The 24,777-nt window shown below is 37.6% G+C and overlaps 1 protein-coding gene across 6 annotated transcripts in view; it reads right to left on the minus strand.

Annotated features, from left to right (window-relative positions):
• LOC116995786 (PARP1 binding protein) overlaps nt 1-24,777 on the minus strand; it is a 38,997-nt gene that overhangs the window by 13,983 nt on the left and 237 nt on the right. For 2 of the 6 annotated variants that reach the window (XM_033058750.2, XM_033058747.2), the window contains exons 1-7: nt 24,551-24,632; nt 23,339-23,852; nt 17,919-18,146; nt 16,946-17,053; nt 14,498-14,668; nt 12,787-12,941; nt 1,270-1,453 (exon numbers count right to left, since the gene is read on the minus strand). In XM_033058750.2, coding sequence (XP_032914641.1) covers nt 1,270-1,453; nt 12,787-12,941; nt 14,498-14,668; nt 16,946-17,053; nt 17,919-18,146; nt 23,339-23,488 — 996 coding nt within the window. In that variant the 5' untranslated portion in view covers nt 23,489-23,852; nt 24,551-24,632. The other 4 variants (XM_033058748.2, XM_033058749.2, XM_033058751.2 and 1 more) reach the window with 4 other exon arrangements.

A 24,777-nucleotide genomic window follows, 5' to 3' on the forward strand; every position in this document is an offset into this window, starting at 1 on the left:
TCATTTTGGAAAAGCAACAGTGAATTTCCCTGAAGAATGGCATTTTAATAAAATGCTTTTACCTGACTTATAATGATCTATGTAATTTGTAAATTATTTTTGTTATACAAGTAGCTAAACAAAGACAGAACTGATGATAGTTATAATTTTCTCAGATGAGAAAGAAACAAATAGAAGGATATGAAATGGAAACCGGGAAATACACTGTACAAATATTCATAGCAAACAGGAAAATGAGGATGAAATATATGTCCTACATACTCAGTGGAAACACGTATAAGCCAGCTTAACTAGCCAACAGGGTCTGGCTGGTTTTAGCTGTCATAAAGAAAAATGATACTGAAGGTTTGATTAAAATCTTTTGCTACCATGGCATAAAAACAATGATTTCACAAAACAAAGCATCCTAACAATTCTAAACACATTCAAGGCATCTATAATTCCTTTTAAATTTGCTAGAAAAACAAATGACATTAGATATTGTATACATCAACAATGTAAAATCAAATAAGTTGGTTGATTTTTTCCATCACAAAAATATTATCATCTAAACCTGAGTAGATTCACAGTATATGAAACACAAATAGCAATCTTGCATTATGCCCTCAACATCTGGCTTACAGAACCAAAAATATCCTCAATCCTTCCATGAAAACAAAGTCATTAATAATTTCATTAGTGTCTTGAAACACCAAAAGAGAATCTTATGCATGATTGATCAGGGCTTTAATTCCCTTCCCACTCCACATTTTACCATGTTTCAGATTTCTTACATATTTAACCTTACTTTAAAAGCCTTACCCTTTGAAATACTTGATGCTGCATTAATTAAAATTGGTATATTTTAATAAAAATTACTGATACATGTTCTCAAATCTTAATTTTACTTTCATGAGGTTCTTTTGTTTGGAACTTTATTACAGATTTACTGCTTTGAAATTAATGGCAAATCTGACAATTCTAAGTATCTACATTTATAATTACTGCACAATGAAATTAAGCCTTGAAGAGTATTTTATTTGCAACTTTAAGGTAAGAAATTTAGTATATGTAAATCAGCTGCTTGATATCCACAGTGTAATCCTCAAGGATAAGACTTTCAACAAGTTTAAAATCACAGCGTTGATGAAATGCCTACTTTTATACAGTTAGGAAAAGGATTATACTCTATAGATAATCCTTCAAAAATTAAAAAGAAAAAAACCAGGCAAAAGATATTTGCTTTCTTATAAAGCTAAATAGTAAAAAGAACAAAAGAAGTCCCATTACCCGTGCTGGACTGACTCCAGGAGTGCTAGCAGTCAAGGTTTCCTGTTGTGAATCAACAATATTTTTAATCTTCAAATCCAAATCTTGTACAACTTCCTCTACTGCCTGACAGAAAGGATCCCCATTGCTTCGGCCTTTTATCAAATGCATCTTCACTGTTGACAGAATTCGGCCCCCTGCAATTCTGAAAATAGGCACAGGGTCATCTCCACATTCATCTTGGCAACACTTTAGCATACCTATCAATGCTGAACCTAGCCAGCCTTCACTGTTCATCAGAGAGAACAGCTTTCATCTTTTAAATCAAAAAGCAGTGTAGATGTATTGTCCAACACAATAGTTTGTTAAAAAAAAAAAGGATTATTAGGAAAGGTAATGAATTCAGCATTTAGTAATACACTGATCTGCAATACAAAACTAACTCCTACTTAGATGTTCGAAGTGCTTTCTTTAAGCCTGTATTTACACTTTTGCTCATAAACCATTAAATGTAAACAATTTTTTTCACTCAAACGTGCATTCCTGTTTAATACCCCACTAGATTTGATTCTTTTGTGCTTTGTGAAGGTGCTTCAAAATAGCAATCTTATTTCAGTTTTATTTAAATAGATAGTAATTAGACCACATGAACATCACTATTAGCTGTAAAAGCACACTCCATTAATCTCTTTCTTCAGCAAATACGCTTGACTACTTTAATTAAGATTTTGTGAAAAAGAAAATAAGCTTCTCAAGTTAAAAGCTTAATTTTTTTCCAGAACCTAAGCAAAATGGTAAGTATGTTTTACCATTGCTTTAGCTTGGGCAAAGAAAATTTAACATTACAAGAACCACTCAGCCTTCTTATATAATAATGCATCTCTTCCCAAAAGCTGTGCTTTCTTCACAAATGAGGTTTGCAGTTCACATCAAAGTAGAAATGCAGCATCCTGAGCTGTTATTGGTGCATACAGTAGAATTTTTAGATACATTTATGATGCTGCAAATGACAGTTCTGTCAAAACGCCAAAGCAATGGTCTCATTACTCCAGGTCACATAGCCAAGAGTGACATGATGATTCAGTTTTCAACTCCCTCCATCCTTACCGGTTTTGTTCATCCTCCTGCTAGCTTGCCCTAAAAGGATATCTTGCAAATGCAAATACAGATGTATTTTGTGCACATTAAATTCTGAAGATAAATTTTAGAATTCCAGTTGGGAGAACCTTCATCAAACGAAACCCTGCATGTCTACATTCACATAAAATATAAAATTATTGGGCAGAACTAGGTAAGAATAGGAATTGAGTCAGAGGAGAAATAGTTTGTTTATATTGTTTCCACTTAAAATACATGGAGGGAACTGGGCCAGGGACCTTACTGTTTTGGCTTATTCTGGCTGAACAACACTCCTGTAAATAACTTGAAAAACGACATTAACATGAAATTTTGGGGGGAATTTTTTGTTGCTGTTTTTGTTGGCTTTTTTTAACAGGAAAAAACCGAATATTTCCACACAATTCTCAACTTCAACTTTTACAGACTAAAGATTACACAATTCATATTAGATTTTCAGGCTTCATTAAATAGAAAAACTTATGTTTTGAAGAAATTTAAGCACAGTGTATGCACTAGGCCAAAAGAAAAATCACCATGTCAATTCTCTGTAGAAAGGTCAAGACCCATCCAGATCTGGAAAAAAGAGTTTAAAAAAAATTAAAAATTTATTGTACTACTTTTCTAAGCCCCACAATTCAATCTAACCACAAAAGAATGAAAAGTTCAAAGGGAGGGGAAAAATAATCCACTGCAAGTTGTCAAGAGGTCAGAGGAAAGCACTGTCGAAGAAGAGTTCTGTTTCAGAGATGCATATAGAAACTGTAGCCAAGTCTCCTAATAATTCTTGCCAGACTGATCTGTTTTCTTCAATCCTAAACTTACATTTTTCAAAATCACATCTTCAAATGAGAAAAGTATTGTATTAAATGAGAACTGAACTAGAACTTCAAGACAAACAAGCAGGTGAAAGGATTGACTGAAATTCCATGTGAACACCAGGTTCAGTTACTTCTGTCTATAGATACGGTGAACTTATTTATAAATAAGTAATAAATTTATCATTTCCACACATTTAACATATGTACCCATATGTATGTTGGAAGAAAAAAAATTATACAACTAGTACTGGGCACCAGCACAGTTAATTAACATAAACATGCCCTTAATTTAAATGCTTTGCACTGCATGTAACTCAATTAGAAATTCATAGATCTTTTCAATGAGAAAAAATAACAAACTTTTCACAAAAATATTTTCCTTGTTTATTTTTTTGTTTCTATTGCCCAATGCCAACTAAAGATATTTGCTAGTAGAAATAAAGTTCATTTAATCTCCTCTTCTTCCCATATTCCTTCTCCTTTTCCAGGAACAAGTTCCAGTCTCCTATCAGATATACAGAGTACTAACTGGAGCAAGGAAAAGGAAAAGTTTATTTATACTTCCACAAGAATTTATATCAACAGGCCAAGACATAAAATGCTGATTTAGCGTGTGTGGATTAGCACTGAAAAGCCCTGCCACAACTTATGCCATTTTACACCAGAACATAACACAAGTAATTAGTCATATATATTCATGTTTACATCTACTCATAAGTATATACATATATATAAAATGTTGAATCTAGTTAGTAGATCCATTTCTAGTGAAGTTCAAAAAGATTAAATAAAAGCAGGATAATAAAAGGAAAATGTGGTAAAAAAAGCACCTGGGGTGTTTGGGTTTTGTTTATTTCACAAAGAAAATACCCTGTTACAGACTGCTCTGAGTATTAGTCTTCCATAGATTTATATTACTCAGAAAATCAATTGAACTTGAATGAACTTTACAAATTTGATATTGCACTAAAAATTTATAGGAATAAAATGAAGTTGGAAATTGTTTTCCACTTAGCAGCTCCTAACAGCCAAAAGATCCACAAAGGTTTTTTTTAAATATGGAATTACATGGTCATCTCTACTCAGAATTTTTACAGCACCAAAAGTTTAGAATTTGTTCTTTTTAATTCTGGAAGAGGAGGAAAAAACCTAGTTGCATTCAAGAATAAACTTGATACATTAAACAAAGCAATGCCATTTGTCTAAGGCAATTGGAAAGACCTTATCCCTTCTAGTCAGTGCTCCTGCTATAAAGCTTTCTGTGATGCTCCGTTCAGATCACAAGCTACTGATATGAGGTACTCTAGGATAAAGTGCTTCAGTATCACATCCATAGTCTTTTAAACTGTATTGAAGGAGGACTCTTACCAAATCCAGTCAGCAAATACAGTCATCAGTTGCGACTATGGTAGAGGTTGAAAAACAGAATTTTTAAAAAGCTAGTAATACGATTCTGTTCAGAGTTACATGCAGCATTTCTTTATTCAAAAAGTATGAACTGAAAGAAACACCATCTAGAAAACCAACTTCTATCTCTTCCTATGATAAAACCAAAGAAAATTCATCAGTATAATTATAAATGGAAGAAAAACACTAACAACTTTAGAAACAACCACCTTCCACTGTCCAACAGAATGTTTAAACATAGATGCCTGAAGTCAGTAATACAGTGGCAATCCTCAAATGAATGGATCCAGTCAAGCCCAAATGTGACCATCAGAATGAAAATTCAAATATTTTAGACCAACTGACAGGAGTGGCTTACCTTCTTCAGCTTATACCAGAGCTAAAGCAGCAGATAGTTCAAGCAGGATTGAGTCACCTGTCTCATAGCTAGAGAAAGACAGATGTCTACATATAGATGAAATGAATCATATGTTAAAAATGCATTGTTTGTACCAGTGCTTCTAAACAGTTTTAAAAAAATAGTGCAATGTAAAACTCCATCTGAAACCCAGGCACTGGACAAATCTGATCTTCTGTCATTGGTTTCTTCTACTAAAAATAGCCACAGATCATGTGCACACTGGAACCCTTTTTGCCTTACATCATCTGAGTCCCAAACTTCCCCTTTTCCATTTCATTTTCCTTATCAAACCATCTCTTCTTATGTAGAAGAAACTAATAGCACACCTTGTCTATTTTGCTCCTGAGATGGTCATATAAACAAGTTCCTCTGCTTATAAAAAAAATCTAAATTACAGTAATTTCACGAATACAAGCCGCACCAATTTGACTAAGATTTTGCTCCTAAACCGGAAATGCGGCTAATAATCAGGAGTGGCTAATACAACATCAGAAGTGCCTGCCAGAGTGCTGAGCCGAGCAGCTGCAAAGTCGGCATTTTGCGATTGTTACAAATCGCTACTCTGTTGCACTGCGGGTGGAGCCTGGCTCCCTGTAGGTAGCACGGGGGGCGGGGAGAGAGGCGGGAGAGCTCTCTTTCCTCCTCTGCCACAGCCCAGGGGAGAGACGGGGCGGGGCCCGGCGCCGCCATTGCTGCGGCTCGGGGAGCCGACGGGAGCCCCGCGCTGCCATTGCTGTGGCCCGGGGAGCCGACGGGAGCCCCGCGCAGCCATTGCTGTGGCCCAGGGAGTGGGGGGGAAGCCCGCGCCACCATTGCTGCGGCCCGGGGAGGGGGGGGAAGCGCGCGCCGCCATTGCTGCGGCCCGGGGAGCCGACAGGAGCCCCGCGCTGCCATTGCTGTGGCCCGGGGAGCCGACGGGAGCCCCGCGCCACCATTGCTGTGGCCCAGGGAGCGGGGGGGAAGCGCGCGCTGCCATTGCCGCGGCTCGGGGAGCCGACGGGAGCCCCGCGCAGCCATTGCCGCGGCTCGGGGAGCCGACGGGGTGCTCTGTCCCCGCCCGCCGCCGGCGCCACGGGCGCGGGAAAGCTCCGTCCCCGCCCGCCGCCGCTGCCGTAGGAGCAGGGGAAGCTCCATCCCTGCCTGCCACCGCGGGGCAGCGCCGACCCGGGGTGACTGAGCCCAGTGGCAGCAGCGGCCGGCCCCGAGCTGCAGCACCGTGCTGGGCCACCTGGCCCCGTCAGCGGCCCCTAGCGGGCCGAGCCTGCACAGCCTTAGCTCAGCCAGTAAACCCCGCCCTCCCGCGGTTCTGTTACTAATTGCACGTGAGTCCTCGCTGCAAACGACAAAGCGGCTTATATTCGGGTGCGGCTTATCTATGGACAAAAACCGAAATGTTTGCCAACACCCAGAGATGCGGCTTATACTCAGTGCGGCTTGTATTCGTGAATTTACTGTACATTAGCAAGAGCTCTTCCTCCAGAACTTAGGCCTTAGTGAGAAAAGTTAATATGATGCAGAAGCACTTTTATATATTTTCTGGACATACATTATTTTTTGGGAAAAACTAAAATAGCATAAAAAATGAAAAAAATATTGAGGATATGGACAATATTCAAAACCAAAAAAGAAAAGCAGAGCAGAGTCCTGAAGTTTATTCCAAGAACAGAAAAGAATTATCAAGAAGCTCTTATACTAAGGTCAACATTTTTATTCATTCATTTCAACTTCAGAGGTAAAAATAGATGACAAATATGTAGCTATCTGACTCAGGTAGTGGGAACAAGTGTCTTAAAAAAAATCAAACACCTAATGATCACAAGGTGGGAGGAGATCACAGCCTTTTTTCCTTGTTATGAATTTAAAAGATGCTTTTTAGAGCCTGACAACAAATGATCAGCTTTCCATTTTTTTAATTTAGAGCTACAGGAAGAGAGTAGCAGCAATTCCATTCCCAAACACCAAGCAAGATGTCAACTAGAGCTCAATCTACCTGGGTAGAAGAGCAGGACGAAATTTATCTAGGAAGCAATGCAATACAAATGCTTCTAACAGAGCAGTAACTGTGCTTTTGAAGCAAATCTAAAGGCTTATTTCTTACACTGTAGGCAAAATTAAAAAAAAAAAAATCAGCAGTTCATGTTCATTTCAATTTCAAAATTTCAACAAAATCATATCAGACTTATCTAGATTTTAAATATATCTATTAAAAAACTACATCAAAGCACTCATAGTGGATGTATGATTATTAACCTAATTTTCTAACAGATATCAACATTAAGTGAAGACTCTTCCTTAGATTCTTTGGAGTTTCACAGATTATTATATCCATAACAAAAACACTGCAAAAAAAAGAAACCTGTTGCAGAGTATTTTTCCATCTTGCTGCTGCTCCTGCTCTTGCTGTATTGCCTAAAAATTCTCTTTCAGATCGGTGAAAGAAACTAGAGTGACTCTTCATATTCTCCATCCCAAGCTTTGCTACCCAAGACTGGTGACAATGTTACTATAAAAGTAAACAAGTATTCTTTCCAGAATAAGTCTTGATAAGCAGCCACTGAATTCCCTGCGAGGAAGTCTGAAAGGCAAAGGCACTCGGGCAAGCTGTTATTAATTATAATAACATAAATTATATTATACTGTAATAATATTATGAGCACAGGACCATTCCATCATAACACTTAGGAAAATATGCAGAAATATCAGCAAACCAGCTTGGCTAAACAGTGAACTGATGACAGAACTTGAATGCAGAAGGGCTTCACACAGAATGGATAAAAACAGACAGATTACAAACGATCTAGAAACATCACCCGGCTATTTAGGGACGTTATCAGGAAAACAAAAGCTCAGCTGGAGTTGAGAATTACAAAGAATGTTAAACAAGCTTCACCTGCTGAACAGAGAAAATGAGGGACCTTTGCTGAAAGGTAGATTTTGCAACAGTGTGGACATAGATACAACAGAAGTACTCTGTGCCTTTGCACTCGGAGATCAAATCAGGCTTCACTTGACCGTACTGAATACATTCAAGGACACTGAACCAAACCAATTACATCCAAGAGCCTTTATAAAACCGGCAAATGCCCTCATAAGACAGCTTTATATCATCTTTGAAAAGTCATGGTGACCAGGTAAGGTCCCTGACAAATGGAGAAGAGCAAATCATTGCAAAAAAAAAAAACCAACAAAAGACAAACAAATAAACGAAAACAAAAAAAAAAAATCAAAAAACCAAACGAAAAAAACCCTAAAGGGACAGTTTGGAGGACCACAAGTTCATCAGCCTCACTTTGTTCCTCAAGAAAATAATGCAAAGCGTTCTAAGAACACATATCTTAGCATATAAAGGATTAAGAGGTAGCTGGTAACTATCAGCATATAGTAACCAAATGTAAGTTATGCCTGACCAATCTGTTTTCTCCCTAAAATAAAATGACAACTTGCAGACCAGGAAACAGAATGGCAGATACCATTTCCCTTGATTGTAGTGAGGCTTATCAACACTATCAGAGAATACTCTCAACACAGGAGTATTGATGTTACAGTCTGGATGGATGGACAATTAGAGGAGTTAACAACTGGTTAGATCATCGTGCGCAGAAGGTAGTAAACATGTAACAATGGAGTGATATAGGGACCTGTCCTGAACCTGGGTTTTGTCCTATTATCTTTGGCAGCGACTCTCTAAAATTACATACACATTCAGTTTGCAGACGACACCAAACTAGGCGGAACAGTCAATATGCTCGAGGGCAGAACTGCCACACAAAGATACCTAAACAGACAAAAGGAATGGGCTGACAGGAACCATATGAAATTCAACAAGACATGCAAAGTCTTGGAAAGGAATAACCTCTTGCAATGATACAGGCTGGGGACCAGCTCTGTGTGGAAAAACCTTGGTGCATCTTCAGCAAGCGAGCCGCGAGCCAGGAGCATGCCTTGGCAGCAAAGAAGGCCTACAGTATCCTTGGCTGCATCAACAGTAGCGTAGCCAGTAGTCTGAGGAATGTGATTATCCCACTCTAATCAGCACTCATTGGACCAAATTTAGAATACTGTGTCCAGTTTTGGGCCCCCAGTCCAGGAAAGACATTGATAAACTGGAGCAAGTTTGGCAGAGAACTGCCAAGCTGGTCAGGGAGACATGCCCTGTGAGAAGCAGCTACGGGAACAGTTTGTTCAACCTGCAGAAGAAAAGGCTTCAGGGGGATTTACTAACAGCTTTCTAATACCCTACAGGGTGGCAACCAATAAGATGGAGCCAGACTCCTCATGCTGACAGTGAAAAAAGACAATAGGCATAAACTGAAATAAAACAGTTCCCAACTCAATATAAGAAATAAAAAACCCCACAACTTTTCACCATGAGGTCCAAAGCAGGGGAATAGGCTGCCAAGAAGGAGATTAAAAACCTCCAAGGATGGAGACTGTACAAAGTTTATCTGGATAAAACCCTGATTAACCTGAGCTGACTCCATAACTGACCCTGCTTTGAGTGGGATGTTGGACCAAAAACTTTCTGATGTTCCTTCCAACCTGAATTACTCTATAATCCTAAATTTAAGCAATCTTATATATAACGTTTTGCATATGCTTGCACAACTTTCCAGCAACTTTAGACCACAAACCTCCAGAGCAGTGTGAACACTTGTCCAATTAACTCAAACATCCAGCACAAGCCTAGATAGAGTCTACTGTGCTTTCTCTCCCCAAATACTACTGCATCTCGAGATGCAATCACAGCTTCCCAAAGAAAACACATAAACATCATTTCCCTGTCGAGGGGAAGCAGAGAGCACTAATCCACATGGTGAAGGTGAGCTGTGTGATGCTCCGGCGACTGGAAGGGCCCGCGATGCGGGGCCGCTCCAATGGGGCGAGCGGGACCCGGCAAGCGCAATCTGGCTCCAGCGTGAGCTGGGCGATGCTGACACCCAGTGGCCGCTGCCTGCGCCGAGGGCAGCGCCCAACTGAGAGGAAAACATGCTGCCAAGCTCCACAAAATCAGTGGGGATTTTTAAGTGTGTGTATGTGTACATACACCCCACACATCCCCCCATACTAACCATCAAGTACAGTAACCAATGTGACAAATGACCTTCTGTCCTTCAGTTTTAAGTCATAATTTTTAAACAAACTTGGGAAAAGTCATTTCAGGAGTTCTTCTGGCCTAAAAGAAAAGCGTTTCCAGAATGACGGATTAGAACTTCAGCTTTTCATTTATACCAACAGGAAAGAGTCTTCAGATCCTAAGGTGTATAACAGTTATCCCTTTCACTGACAAATACAACAGTGATATGCTCCTTGTCAAGAAACAGGTGTAAAAAAGTGGAACATCCAAATTCTCCATTTACTGTATTAACATTGTCCAAGTCTTACATGTACAAATCTATAAATAGCTTTAGCATTACAGCACCCCCAAATGTTAATGAATATTCATGCCACTGATTCTCAAAAGATTAGTGATTATTTGTAATATCAAACATCTAAAGACTGATGAGAGGCAAACAATTTCAACATTCCAGAGATTTGTAGGAATGTCCAGTCTTCAGTGACTATACCTACAAACTACCAAATTTAATTTTGTCTTTCCATTCTCCTGCTATCAGGAGTGATATATTTGAACCAAACCGTCATAGTTTCATTAAACTTCCACTCTGTTTGACATATTTCCCTTTGTTCATCTAATCTACTGTTCACTTTCTTAGCTGAATGATGGGGAGATGAGAAACATTTTTGATATTCTCCATAGATTAGCAGATACTTGGTTGTGCAATATCTCCTACTAAATTCAAAATATTCTTAAGCACTTCCCACCACTGTCCAAGATCTTCACTTCGGTTTCTAGATTCCCAAAGCAAAGGAATCAATCAGATGAAGAAAGCCTCTTTTCAACATGTGTCCCACAGTGACCCACCATTTATTTGGCTACTTCGTATTTTGTGCAATTACAAACTTCATAGTATCTCCACCATAACAAAATAACAGATTTATAATCATTAAGTAAAAAAAGCCAGCATTTTTTCTTGTGGCATAACCCACAGAGAGACCTGGTTAATACAGTTGGCTCATCACTGCATCAGAGAAACAGCAATGCTACAGACAGGCTGTCTAGCTTGCTCTTGGATTTCTCAGCTGGCTTCTATAGACGAAGCAACTCAGGATTCTACAGCATTGCTGCCTTTTGCCCCCTCTGGTCTCTATTTCGCAGTAGAAGCAGATCTAAAGAACATTTTTTGCATAGAACTGAATCCTCTGGAACTTCCAACAACTGCCACATGACAGGCAGGACACACAGTGTCCTGTGACATACCAAACTTGAAAACATCTATAGATACATAGATGAGAAACACATTTTATATTATGGGGGTATGAAGCCCATAGGGAGTACGAGAGGTACTACAAACTGCACAGTACAGCCACCTTCCACTCCTGGTCAGAAGACAAACAGCAATACTTACATGTGTACAGCCAACTTGACGTTAGATGCTGGCATGTGCATTAACAAGATTTATATCCCAAAATAAATGGGACAGCAGGTACAGCAGGGAAAGCTACATAATAAATATCTGAATGCTAAAAAGCATTTCTGAGTTCTAGAGAATTTACCCAGTGAGAAACTGATAACTCCCAGCAACTATCACACTTTGATTTTTCTCACATTTAAACATTCTTTTAAACAGAGGAATAATTAAAAAGATACTGCATTTTATGTTACACTTTTCTGAATGCATTTACCTGAAAGTCTCTTCATTCTAAAAAGCTCATGCACATAAATATTTTTCCATGTCTCACTTTTTATCAATATACAGTGCCAGATATGATTTAAACAAAGAAAAATAGCATATATTATATGTTGAGCTAATAGTCTTCTTTATTCACCAGCACAGACAGTATGTCTCTGGCATCCAGGACATTGAAATGAAAGAACAAAGAAGCAGAATAAAAAAATAACACTGCAAAACAACTTCAGAAATACTTCCCACTTGGAGCTTCAATGGAAGCTAAACATTAGCTTAAATAATATTTTCTTATAACATTTTGTGAGGATTAGACTAAATTCAAACTTAAGATTCATTAATATCAAGGAGAGAACTATTATAGTTGATTTGCCAAAGTTTTGTATGGAAAAACTACAGATTATAAATGACAAAATTATTAATTGCTATGAAGCTTAAGAAATTAGCTCTTTGCAATAATGCCAGCACTTAACAATTCAAACCCTGGTATTACATTTACACTTCTCTAATTAATAATTCATAAGACTGCCCAAAAGACTAACTTCAGTTCTTCAAACACATTCAAAATCAGCAACTCCACCAGAGCCTCCCTAAGAAATAAATATTATGCTTCACTTATATAGCTAAAATCAATGAAAGGCTAAATAAACAACATTATCATTTGTTAGCAGCAAGAAAGACTTCTTTACACAAGGGTAAACAGAATTAAATGATCAAAATGAAGGAATCAAATAGCAAGAAGTAAGGCACATATCAGTTTATGTACTTACCAGACTCACAAGATGGAAAACTTTGTAACTTCATTTACAACTAGGGTAGTAACCAAACCATACATAAATTTGATACAAATTTAACACAAGAAAAAAACCCCAAAAATTCACAAGCTTACACCAATTGTTTTTCAATTATATTTTCAAATAAGGTTTAATTTTTAAACATTTACTCTGAATTCTTTAGTAAGTACATTATTTGATTTTCCTTTGTTCTTTTTGTTCAAGCACAAGAAAAGGAGGTGCTCATGAAGACAAAAATCTAACAGAAAATCTATTACCTTGTATTTAAGACTTCACCAACAATTTCTTGCAGCTTGTCAATAAAATTAACAAAGTTGGAAAGTCCTTTTACATGGACTCTTAAAGGATCATACAAAGAAGATGCAGAGTCTCTTCCTCCAAGTTCTATGGTCCGGATAAAAGATGTTGCCATCTATTAGGAGAAATAGAAATATCAAACTGTAGACAGACATGGACTGTACATATGCTTTCCTACAGGTCTGCAAATTGTGTAACAGCTGGCTGATAGCAGAAATAACTTATCTGAAATCAAACAATGGCTCTTAATTGCAAGCTTTGTACATTTCCTAAATATTTTCAAGCTCAATACTTAAACAGTACAGAAGCATTAAAAAAAACAAACAAACCATAGTAAAAATAACCAAGCTAATTTTATGTTTACATCAGTCTTTTGAAAGCTTAGGACAAAAAACACATTAAAACATGGTACAGAACTCTTTTGTTGTTATGGTTGTTTAAATGCTCCTACTGGCCTCACAAAAACTGTTCTTATATTTAGAGTGCTCTCTATGACCCAAGGACAATTTTAACATAAGCATGTGAAAGTTGACTTCAGCTTATAACGATTTTGAGTACACATTATTTGGATCTCTGAAATCTTATAAAAAAATAATGGCAACTAAGGCTTCTGTCATTCTGAAAGCATCCATACATTTTTATATGCTGTAAGACAATAAGAAGATCTGCCAAAAGCATACTTTAGAGTATGCTCAACCTCAATCCTCAAAATTTTAAGGCAACAGTAAGAACAAAAAAACCCAGCAGCTGTCCAGGAAGGTGAAAGTAAGAGCAACAATCCAATACACTTGATACAGACACAGTAATGTTAATTCTACACAAATTTAAATTTCAGAGTACAGAGCTAAATCACAGAGCTATTAGGACTGAAAAGAGAAAAACTCTAATTACTCTAGTACAGAAAGTAAATTTGCTGTCTGCTTGCCAGTATTCCTGTCTTTGTGCTAAAGATTTCCTATGGATCAAGTACACAGTTTAGGACCTTGCCTTACCAATGGAAAATACTCTAGTTTTCAAGATTTCTACAAGACACAGATACCGGAAAAGATGACTTCTTTACACAGTAGAGAAGTTTCCCCTCTGGTAACTGTGAAGACATAGTAAATCCAGTCCAAATAGATACAGGTTTTTTAATAAAATGTTACCGGAGAATTAGGAGCTAAAATAATTACACCTGGAACCAAGATTTCACAAATTTTCCACATTTATTCAACCATAAAAGTTTGAGAATGCAGTTGCTTCAGTGACTATATACCCACACTGTTAACTTAGACTGTTGTCGTATGTACTGAGGTTACACTGCATACAAAATTTAATGACTGTTTTGAGTATGAGGGACTACAGTGGTTCTTCAGAGAAAGAATTATTATTTACCTTATTTCAACTATTTTTGAAACAGCTCAGTGCTGACAACAACTACTGCAAGATGCCACTTTAGCATTCTTGAGATACACACAAACTACTTTTTCTGTCTATCTTGAGATCTCATGACCAAATAAGCACTCATTTCTCCCCACAGGATCTATTGTCTTTTCAGCTTTAAAATTGTGTTCACGGTAATATTTGACTTGGCTCACAAACACCAGTGTTGTCAGATTAAAGCCACATTCTTTGTTTGGAGATTTACTTCATTGACCCTGACCTCCAGGAAGATTCATTTGACACACATACCAGGAAAATTGACATTTTTCTCTCTTGTGAGACATGTTTCAGGTTAGTGAAGGCTTCTCTACCAAGTCCTCTGTCAGGAACATTTAGAATATGAGCCAGTGCCAGATCATCCTTAGAATTCACCAAAAGGCTTAAATATGAACAAACAGACTTCTTTGCCAGAATTGACACCTGCATAAGAAAACACCACGCAAATTGGTCATCCCACTGCTAAACTATGTTCCATTTTATTTTAAAGTTAATTAGACACATACTGATGCAATTTTTGGAAGAGTAAAAATTCACCTGGCATCATTTCAAAATGCTACTTTATGCATGAGGATTCTGGAAGTCTTGATGAAAACAAACATGATAAATAAGTAGAATGGCATATATGGGACTTGAATATTCACAAGGTGTTTGAGGGTTATTAAAATTGGTTATAAATTTCTTTTTAGAAACCTCACAGACTTCCCTTTTCTACCTCAAGGCAAATACTAGCACCATTAAACCATGTAAGAATTTGTCATTAACTTTAAAAAGACTAAGATGCAAAACTACTTGCCAGCTCTGCCACAAATTCAGCAGTTTTTTCTCTTGGCTTCCAGGGGATTTAAAATCAAAGAAACTGACTCAGTTTGGACATAAATTGTTACCCTGTCCCACCCACATGACCAGTAGGTAACGTTCTAATCTCTAATACTGCAGCACTGTTCTGGACTCTTTGAGTTTTGTTGCAAAAAAAAAAAAAAAAGGCGACTAACAGAATTACATATAACAAGAAAATTTGTATCTTCTCATACCACAGTAAGTATATAGCAAAATACAGTTACAAAACCAAACATGTACATGTGAAACTCTGCAAAGACAGTCCTCAGAGGAGGAAAAAGAGCAAAGAATTTTTACTGCACAAGTCAGAGCAGCAAGAAATCCATTATGGTAGTGGTAGAAGTGTTGTTTAGGGAAAAACCTTAGTTCAGAAAATATTTTCTTGTTCAGAAATATTTTGAATTATACCCAAATATGGATTTGAAATTGCCATTTATTATGAGAAAAGTAAGTTTGGAAATTACTAAGGCCCAAGCATTCCAAACACTGCTAGAAAGTACTCAGAGATTCTTATTGTGGTGGTTGAAAGGCTAAAGGGAAAGTCCTCAAGTCCTCTATTGGGACAGCCAAACCTTGCTGCTTTGCTACAGCTATGACTAGGGCAGCTTTTAAGATTTCTTCCATATGTAACAGAGTACAAGATAATAAAATGAAATCAAAGGAGATTACAGTAATTTCACGATTATAAGCCGCACCTGATTATAAGCCGCACGTTACAATACAGAGTGTGATAAAAGGTATCTATTCTATCACCATCTGTTGAGGGTGGGGACAGTGATCCTTATCTCAATGGCAGATATTCTGCTAATGGGCCATCCATTGAAACCAGGCAGGGCATTGTTCTTTATCTTTTCACAACCCATCCTTCCTCCAGCGAGTCATTTTCTGCTAATGCCCCATTGAGTCCCACTGTGGGACTGATAAAATTACTGCATCCCATTGAAAGTTGCTCCAGCCAGGGGGAAGAGCCCAACATATCTTACCAAGATAAAAACAGAGGCTTTGGGACACTAAGGTAGCCTCTTTCTCCACTGGAGTCCAGTGGAAAACCGGATTTCTCCACATCACCACTGGAGCTCCGGAGGGAAACTGCACCTTGTACAGCAGCACTGCTCCAACTGAGCCACATCTGTCACTGCAGGAGGATGCAGCCACCGTGGAATGGGACTGCTGCCAACACCCTGCCTGACGGGGTGTCAGGTTGTACTCTGTCAGGGTTTGCAGTTTGTTTCTTTGTAGTACTGTATTTCTATTTTAATTTCCCTAGAAAAGAACTGTTATTCCTAATTCCCATATTTTTGCCTGAAAGCCCCTTGATTTCAAAATTATAATAATTTGGAGAGAGGGGGCTTCCATTCTCCATTTCAAAGAGAAGTTCCTGCCTTTCTCAGCAGACACCTGTCCTCCAAACTAAAACAACTTTTCGTTCTTTGTCCGTATATAAGCCGCACCTGATTATAAGCCGCACTTTGGGCTCGGACCAAAATTTTAGTCAAAATGGTGCAGCTTATAATCGTGAAATTACTGTACTTCTTTATTTAAAGCTCAGTTAAGACAATGTTTGAGTGATGGTATATTCGTAGAAAAAATTGTTCTACATCAAGTGCCTGTCATTTTGGACTGTCTTCCAGAATATAAGTTTCAGCACAGAGCCTCATACAAACCTACTCAAGTTATATATACTCAATATATACTTAATATACACTTAAAATACTCAAGTTATACAGAGCTTAGATACACAGGTTTCCATTTTTTATAACCCAGCCACAACTCAATAACAAACATTGGAAAATAAAACCATGTTATACTTCATCTTTTCAATAGATACTGAATATTACAAGAGACAAAAATAATTTTCACCTTCATATGCTCCTGGTCCTGTCTGTTGATTTGTGTAGGAGTACAAAGAACAGAACCACTACTTCCTTGTGCATTCATTACACCAGAAATAAATTCCAACAGTTGAACCTGTAATAAAAAGATCCAAATAAACTTAAACATGAAGATGACTAGAAAGCAAAAGTGGTTTAAAAACCTGGAGTAAACTTACCTGTTACTTTGCCAGTGTTTGAGGTTAGCACAGCCCTTACAACCTACTTTTAGTTTTAGTCTTTAAAAGTACAACAGCTCTTGTAGAGAAATTAAGTTTAAGATTAAAATTAACTTATAAATTATCTCAAGCAGTTATGTTATACACTTGCACTAAAAGCCACTGCTTACATTTTAGAGATAATTTAGTATGTTATGCCAAGTTTAGGAAGAGCTCATTAACCCACCCAAGTCATCTGTCTTCTCCACAAAAAGCAGGAGGAAAAGAAAAACACATTAAAAACCACAAACAAAAGACCTACAATAAAATAAAATGGAGTTGTGACTGAGTGGCTGAACCAGAACTTGTGAAAAAAACACATGCATTATACAGAAGCTTTGTTTAAAAAGCATAGTGTTGTCAAAATCATAATCATTAAAAATATTTTGGCTGCACATCAACATACAACCAAAACTCCATGCTGTGTTAATAACTAAGCTTTGTTTCAGTTTTATCAAATCTCTACAGTTTATTTCTCAGTCCAATTTATGGCAAGGAGTCATTTATTCATAGAAGAGTTGTAGGACTTCACAATCCAGCAGGACAACAGAGAGAAATAATTTGAGCGAATTTAAGACCACTTTATAATATTTAGTGATTTAAACTCAAGTTCTTCTCCAACAGAAAAGCAAAGTAACTTGTGAATAATCCAGAGCTCCTGTGAATAATCAGAAGTGTCATAAATCCCTAACTGGAACCAAAAGTATGCCAAAACGTAAGAGGTCAAACAAACATAATACTTACAGGGGATATGCTTTCATCTTCTGCTAAAAGTCCAAGACTATAGCACTTCTGATATATGTCTATTAAATCTAACATATTGCTTCTTGCTAAGAAGGCATGATAGGCTTTTTTCACATCAGCATAATTTTCAGGTTCTTTCATGTTTTCATACAATCCCAGTTTGTCACGTAACAAATAGTTCCAAGTTTCCAACACATCACTAAGTGATACTGTGAAGTCTCCATGGTACTAATAGAACCAAAAAGAACAAAAATATGTTGCATATTCAGCATAGCTTTGAAAATAAATTTAAAACAAGCTGCACACATACTTGAAAATTTATCATAACTAATTTATCACAGTCTTACTTATAGTTGAAGTTCTTCCACTGCTTTGCATTTACAGTTTAATACTGTTATATTTTGTCAGTATTTGTTCCTGATCTTTAAAATACCACACATGTATATCAAACTTTACTAATGAGAAAACTCAGTGAATGTTGCAGGACTACTCCTCGCATAAAGTTCTTTATTTGTAGAAACAGTTTTCAGCAGCAGGTATTTACTTCTCAAAGGTAGTAAATAGTGTTCCTTTGTTTCAAGCAGTAAAATGGGAAAACATATGTCAATTTAAAAAAAAAGGCCTTTTCTTTCTTATGTTAATACAGTTATATTTTATCATAACATTAACAGTGTTGCCACACAATTCTAGCAAATACATTAAAGCTGCACACACCCCTCTGTTACTACTACTATAATTAACATTAACTATATAGTATAGACTAAATCCAATAATTTTGACAGTAAGAGTAATGCTCCATGTGCCCCTCTGCCTTCTCCTCCAACTACTTGCTCTTACAACCTTCTCTTTTACAACTTGTCCTCCTCATTTTTCTCCACACCCTGCTCTTTAAACTGATTCCCGCTGGTAAATTTTTGTCCACACTACTGGCATCTAAAGCCCTCCCCAATATAGGGCAGCAAAAAAAAAAAAAAAAAGGTTTTTTACCATGCAACATGGGATAAATGCCCTGTGACCAAGTAACAAGCCTTGCTTTGCACTGTCCATAATGACAGATGGCTCCTGTCTAGAGCAAGTGTTTAATTCTATCTCATGGTATTTCCACATTAAGCAAATTAATTGCTTATAAACACCATTAGCAACAGAACACATGAAATAAGAAAACATGAGAAATTCTAATAATTTAAGTTATTCCAGCCCAAATGATCCCTCCTTTGTTCTAACATATTTAGCACAATATGTGCTAACATATTTAGAACCTTCTCAGTAGACTTTGTTAAAAACATGATTCTAAAATCCTGAAGGTCAACCATTTTGATATTGTCTAGGCAAAGAACTAGGAGTGAAAATTCCAGAACATATCCGGAACTCACACATATTAGCTTCAGAGCACTTTCTTGCCTTCTAAGTTGTGCTGATAAATCAGTACTATGAAGCTACGTATTATTCCACATATCACCAGAATATTAAAACTGCCAATGTTTTTTGAAAGGCACCTGATTTTCATTTCAGTCTCTCAAAAAATTAAACATAATTATAATTTAAACAGACCAAAGCAGTAGATGAGAAGAAAAAGTTCTTTTCTCACTTTATTTTGAATCAAAATCCTTCAGGAATACCAAGTTAAAGTACAACTTCATAAGGTATCTAATAAATCAAAACCTTTCTTCATTAGATCAAGGGCCTGCAGAGATTAGCAAAGTTTATGTAAGTGCTGCAAAAATATTTTAAATCCAAATATTGCATTCCAGATATTAACCTTTCTGATCAGGCATTCACTGTGATGGCATATTCCATTACTTACACAGTCAATTTCTCAAGTCTCCAGTTTTAAAATTAATTCTAAAAATACTGTGGTGTTTTACAGTAAGCATTTGTCAACTGTCTAATAGCTTAAGGAAGTTCAAAATGTCCCATGTTTTCATTCTATTATGGGCAGTGCAAGTACTCCATTTCATAGAAATAGAGTCCATAAAGTATTATAATGCATCTTCACTTCCTGGTAAAGCAGCATATTAAGTTACCTGGGGACTCTTGTTTTAGAATGTCTGAAATCCAGTAGCAACATGCCATGCTTAAAGACACCACTTTTTACTATTTTGTAGGCATTGCAAGTTTTCTAGTGCGACTACATAGCAAATCAATTTCTACATTGACAGCAAATTGTTTTAAAAACAGAAAGTTGTGCATTTCGGCACCAAAATGTTGGCTTTCACCTTCCCCAAACAAAGGCTCACCAACCCTTTTAGGAATGCATAAAAGATTGCTGTGCTTAACTACCACATCTGTGCTGGGTTTATTCTTCCCAGGCCTATCCTAGACTGTAGCACTGTTTTCTGGCTTTGTCCTTGAGTTGTGCAACTCTGCACTCTTGTCACCTATAGTTCTGCTCAGCCTTGGTTGCTTCCCTACACTCTCACACAGCAGAGGAGTTCCCAATAAAATTGCTACACAGTCAGGTGTATCCCATTACCAAAAGGGAGACAAGTAGAACAGTGTAAGGGAGTAACATTGTAAAACTGTATTTTTCTTCATTTGCCGACACTGGAAAATAATTTCAAAAAATACAAGATACTAAAACAAAACATAACATATTCTTCAGTCAGCATACAAAATGCACTCATGGAAGCACAGAACAGAACTAAACCACACACCAAAACTGCTTTTATACAGAATCAGAAATACATAAACACAAATTTCTAAAGGGAAGATATCTTTCTAAAATCATGAAAAATGAAACCGTTTCTCCTCCAGTAACAAAACTCAGGTTCTAGAAGAGATTTACAACACATTTAAGTCTGACAACTTATACTCACATATTCTGGAAAAGCAATTGTTTTATACACTTCAGTTTCTCATTGCACTACCTAAAACAACCATAGTCTGAAAATGACAGGCAAGTATTTGACCTAGTAACTCATCTTCTACCCATTCTGATCCACAGGTACAAACAGTCAAATTAAAGCAATTACATCTTGAATTAAAGCAATTCAAGATGAAGCTGAACTTCATCTTGAAAACTGCTATTACTATTTCAAACCTTGAGGAAGGTTCTTCTCCTTGGAAATGTATTTTAGATCTATACTAATCAATCTAGGTGAAAGATATTTGCTTCCACCACAGACTTATGCCACTTATCTTCATGCCACATGGCTACAGCCGTGCTACAAGCCAAAGTATTTTCAGAGAGATTCAGAGCATAGATTTCCATTTCTTTCATCCTTGTTGTTTGATCAAGGTTTATCACCCTTTTGCTACCCTTATTCTGGTGAAATTTAAGATTAATATATTATGAAGCTTTTAAACTTTTCTAGAGTTCTCAAAAAAGCTTTATTATTTTTTATTTCCACTGAAGACACAGGTACCAGTTAAAACAAATCCATTTAAATTGTCCAGGCTCTTAAAGGAAGATAAGTGTATGTTGGTTGTTTGTGCTGGGTTTTTCTCAATACAGCCACTCAATATCTTGTTAATGAAATTATTTTTATTGCAGTAATTGACTTTATCAAAATAGATTTCCATTCTACAGGTGCTAACATTTCAAAGTTATAATATTTAAATGATAGAAAACCTAACAAGGGATATGCCTACCACTTAAAACTCTGAATCTTAGCTTGAAGTCTCAGTGCTGAACAAAATATACCAGACATATTTTGCTTCAAGATTGTGAACTCCAAAATGGATACCACCTAAACAAACTGTGCTTCAGAGGCATCACATGCAAATGCTAAAATAGTTTTAATCCACATATGCAAGCCAAGGTTTGTCTTAGAGCAACTAGTATAAACAGAAAAAACAAATCCAGTTTTTGAAAACTTGTTCTTTCTTCAGACCTGATGGAGAAGCTAAGCAATTCAAAATTAAATTGAAAATAACTGCTGTAACTTTTGTTAGATCATCTCTGAAAGATAAGATATCTATAGAAGAGAGAAATAGTATCTGGAAAAGAAAGGAGAAAGTAGAATAAACTAATTACCTCTAGTAGAAGGGAAAAACTTATTGTAAGGAAAACAGGGAACAATGAACCATAACCTTATCATGTCTAAGTTTTGGCATACAACAGAACACCATTTTATTCCCAGCACTAGCTTTGGAAAACTGCTTGCAGTTTTACCTTAAGAATCATAAGCATGACAAACAGTATGTAGTTTATGGACATAAACATATGTACAAAACTCCTTATGTAGTTTTGCATTATTGTTTTACCAGTTGTCCAAGAGTTAATTTTGATACAGACTAATTTTCTCATTTTACCTACACAGATATTATGAGGACACCAGGCCCCTTGCTGGAATATACTACATTCTGTGAAGTACAAATGTAGTGTCTTGGGATTCTAGTATCCTTGCTGTTAATCAGTTTTATGTTTAGACCAGCGATACCCCCAGTCTGCACATTGTAGACTACAAGTTTTTTTCTGATGCACAAACTGAAGCAGGTTTTCTGTTTGTTTAGGATTTTATTGGCTTAGGCATTTCACGTGGATGTGGTTCTGTTGTTTCTGGTATGTCTGTTGACTTGGTATGTTTGTTTTGGTTTTCTTATACTAAAGCTTTGTACTACATGTTTGACTTACCACGCAACACTTGAGTAAGTCTTCTGACAACAGTCAGTATTGTTTTCATCAATAATTAGGTTAATTGACCTAAAAAGGTATCTTTAGGTTATTAAAAGAAGTATTGCAATAGTTCCCCTTAGATGAGACACAGGCAAAAGCCTGACTGTATATTGCAACTGTTTATGATATGTTTCAGACATCCTCCAGCTTTGACAAGCCACAGAGCTTCTTTCAGAGACACTTTAGGGTTATACCTCCTCTTCACCATTTGACAGACACTTCATGTGCACACACAAAGAAAGCCACATAATCCCTACTGGTAGTGGATACATAAAACTTACATACACATATAGGTCTGCACCTGATGAGTGCCAGGAAAAGCAGCAGCAGCAAAGAATAGAATGTGGCAAGTACAACTCATGCAGACTACACCAGATCAGTTTTATACTCGTGTTCTTCACATGTCATTCCAGAACATTTCAGAGCACTCAGAATAAAAAAATCCACCCCAAATGCCATAGTTCTCCCACCCTGACCCACAGTACAAAAGAAACACTGGATGGAAATAAACAGAAGTTATATGGTCAGCAGAAATACACTAGTGTTTAAAGTTTGATGCTCAAATATACACAAACCACTCCACCCTCCCATCTGTCTTGCAGTTCCTCTACACCCTGATTTAATAGTGCACTTAATCACATTAATTTTTTGTCTTGCAGCACCTGGCCTTCAGACACACCTTGTTTTAACAAACAGCAATGAAGTAACCAAAAAAAGTCATTTCAAGTTGGTCCCTAAGAACTAAGTGCAGCCAGGGAACCAAGTCTGAGGTGTACCAATAATATACTGAAAGAATTCTAACCTGTTTATTGACTTCAGCCATGGACAGTTGTAATGCCATCAACATGCAGTCTGCTCCACACACAGTAGTCCTTTCAGAGTTGGAAAATAAAGGCCATTGTGTTCTGAAATACTTGACCACCTGTAAAATTTTTTGCTGGAAAGCAACCATTGTCCAGAGTAGAAGATGGAGATAATCAAGAAAACAACAAATATAACTTCACCAGAGGCATATGCAAGTCTTCACCAGCCAACAAGCTGCACAAACCCAGCTGTATCTTCTTAAAGACCAAGTTCCTAGAAGAAATTCTCACAACTAAACCAGCCTTGCCTCACTGTGACAGAGCAACTGTGAAGATAAGGAGTTAAAAGTGCTTATGTACGTCATGCCTTCATGAAACCCTTACATTTCCTTGTACATAAAGGAATGTTATCGAAAGTATGAGTCTTTGTCTCCAAAAGCAGCCTCAGAGTGTCTTCAGTACATTCTGCATTCACTATACATTCAGATGAGCGTCTATGAGGATGTTTTAAACCTGGAAAAAAAGATATTTAATATTTCTAAGACTTAATAACACAGACATAGCTAAACTGTTGTTACTGATACAATCTTTTTACTTTTTTTTTAATTCTATAAGCCATTATCCTCTCTGGCAATAACTGGACTACTTCATGCTTTGGTCTCTCTCACCTTCTTGCATTTGTCATGACAAGGTACGTGACAATGCAGTACATTTTTGCCCTTAAAGTTGTTGTTTATTGAAACGAAGTTCACTAATACTGCAGTGACAGTACAGGAAAAAAACCCATTCAATTCACTTTCAGAAGACAAAAGTCAACCTTTGACCTTTTTCCATACAGCTGAGGCAGAGCCCACAACCCATTTGTTTTATAGTTATTGGCACAACTGTAAAAGGTGAGGAAATGTGGGCAAGGAGGACAGGAGATACCGGGAAACAAGCACGACTGCAACAGCAACTTCTAACTCGCCAAAAGGTTTGAAGTGGACAACCTATTTCATAATGTGAATGCCACATGGGAGTCACAGAGGGTGGAACAGGTGGGCTGCAAGTCAGCCTAGGGCAGAGTAAAACCTCTAGGAGGCTTTTCTTTCTCCCCACCCTGAGAGCTTTCCGACGGACCATACCAGTCGCTCCCAGTGAGTGACACAGCCCGAACAAGCCCAAACCCCTGCGATGCCGCCCCTAGGTCCCAGAGCCGGAATTAGCGTTACCATTGCCGCCGAGCGCTCCCGGCTGCGGCCCCCAAGGCCCCGCTGCCGTCCCCTCAGCGCGGTCCCGGAGCGCTGCCGCGGGGCCGGGCTGGCAGGACCGGGTTGGGCTGGGCTGCTGGAGCCGGACAGGCAGGGCCAGGGCTCTTACCGCTGCCGCTGCCGTTCAAATCCGCCGCGCGGCCCAATGGGCGCGGGGCCGCTGCCCCGGAAGCAGCCGCGGCGCTCCC

Source organism: Catharus ustulatus, chromosome 4 (assembly GCF_009819885.2).
Source record: "Catharus ustulatus isolate bCatUst1 chromosome 4, bCatUst1.pri.v2, whole genome shotgun sequence".
NCBI lineage: Eukaryota > Metazoa > Chordata > Aves > Passeriformes > Turdidae > Catharus > Catharus ustulatus.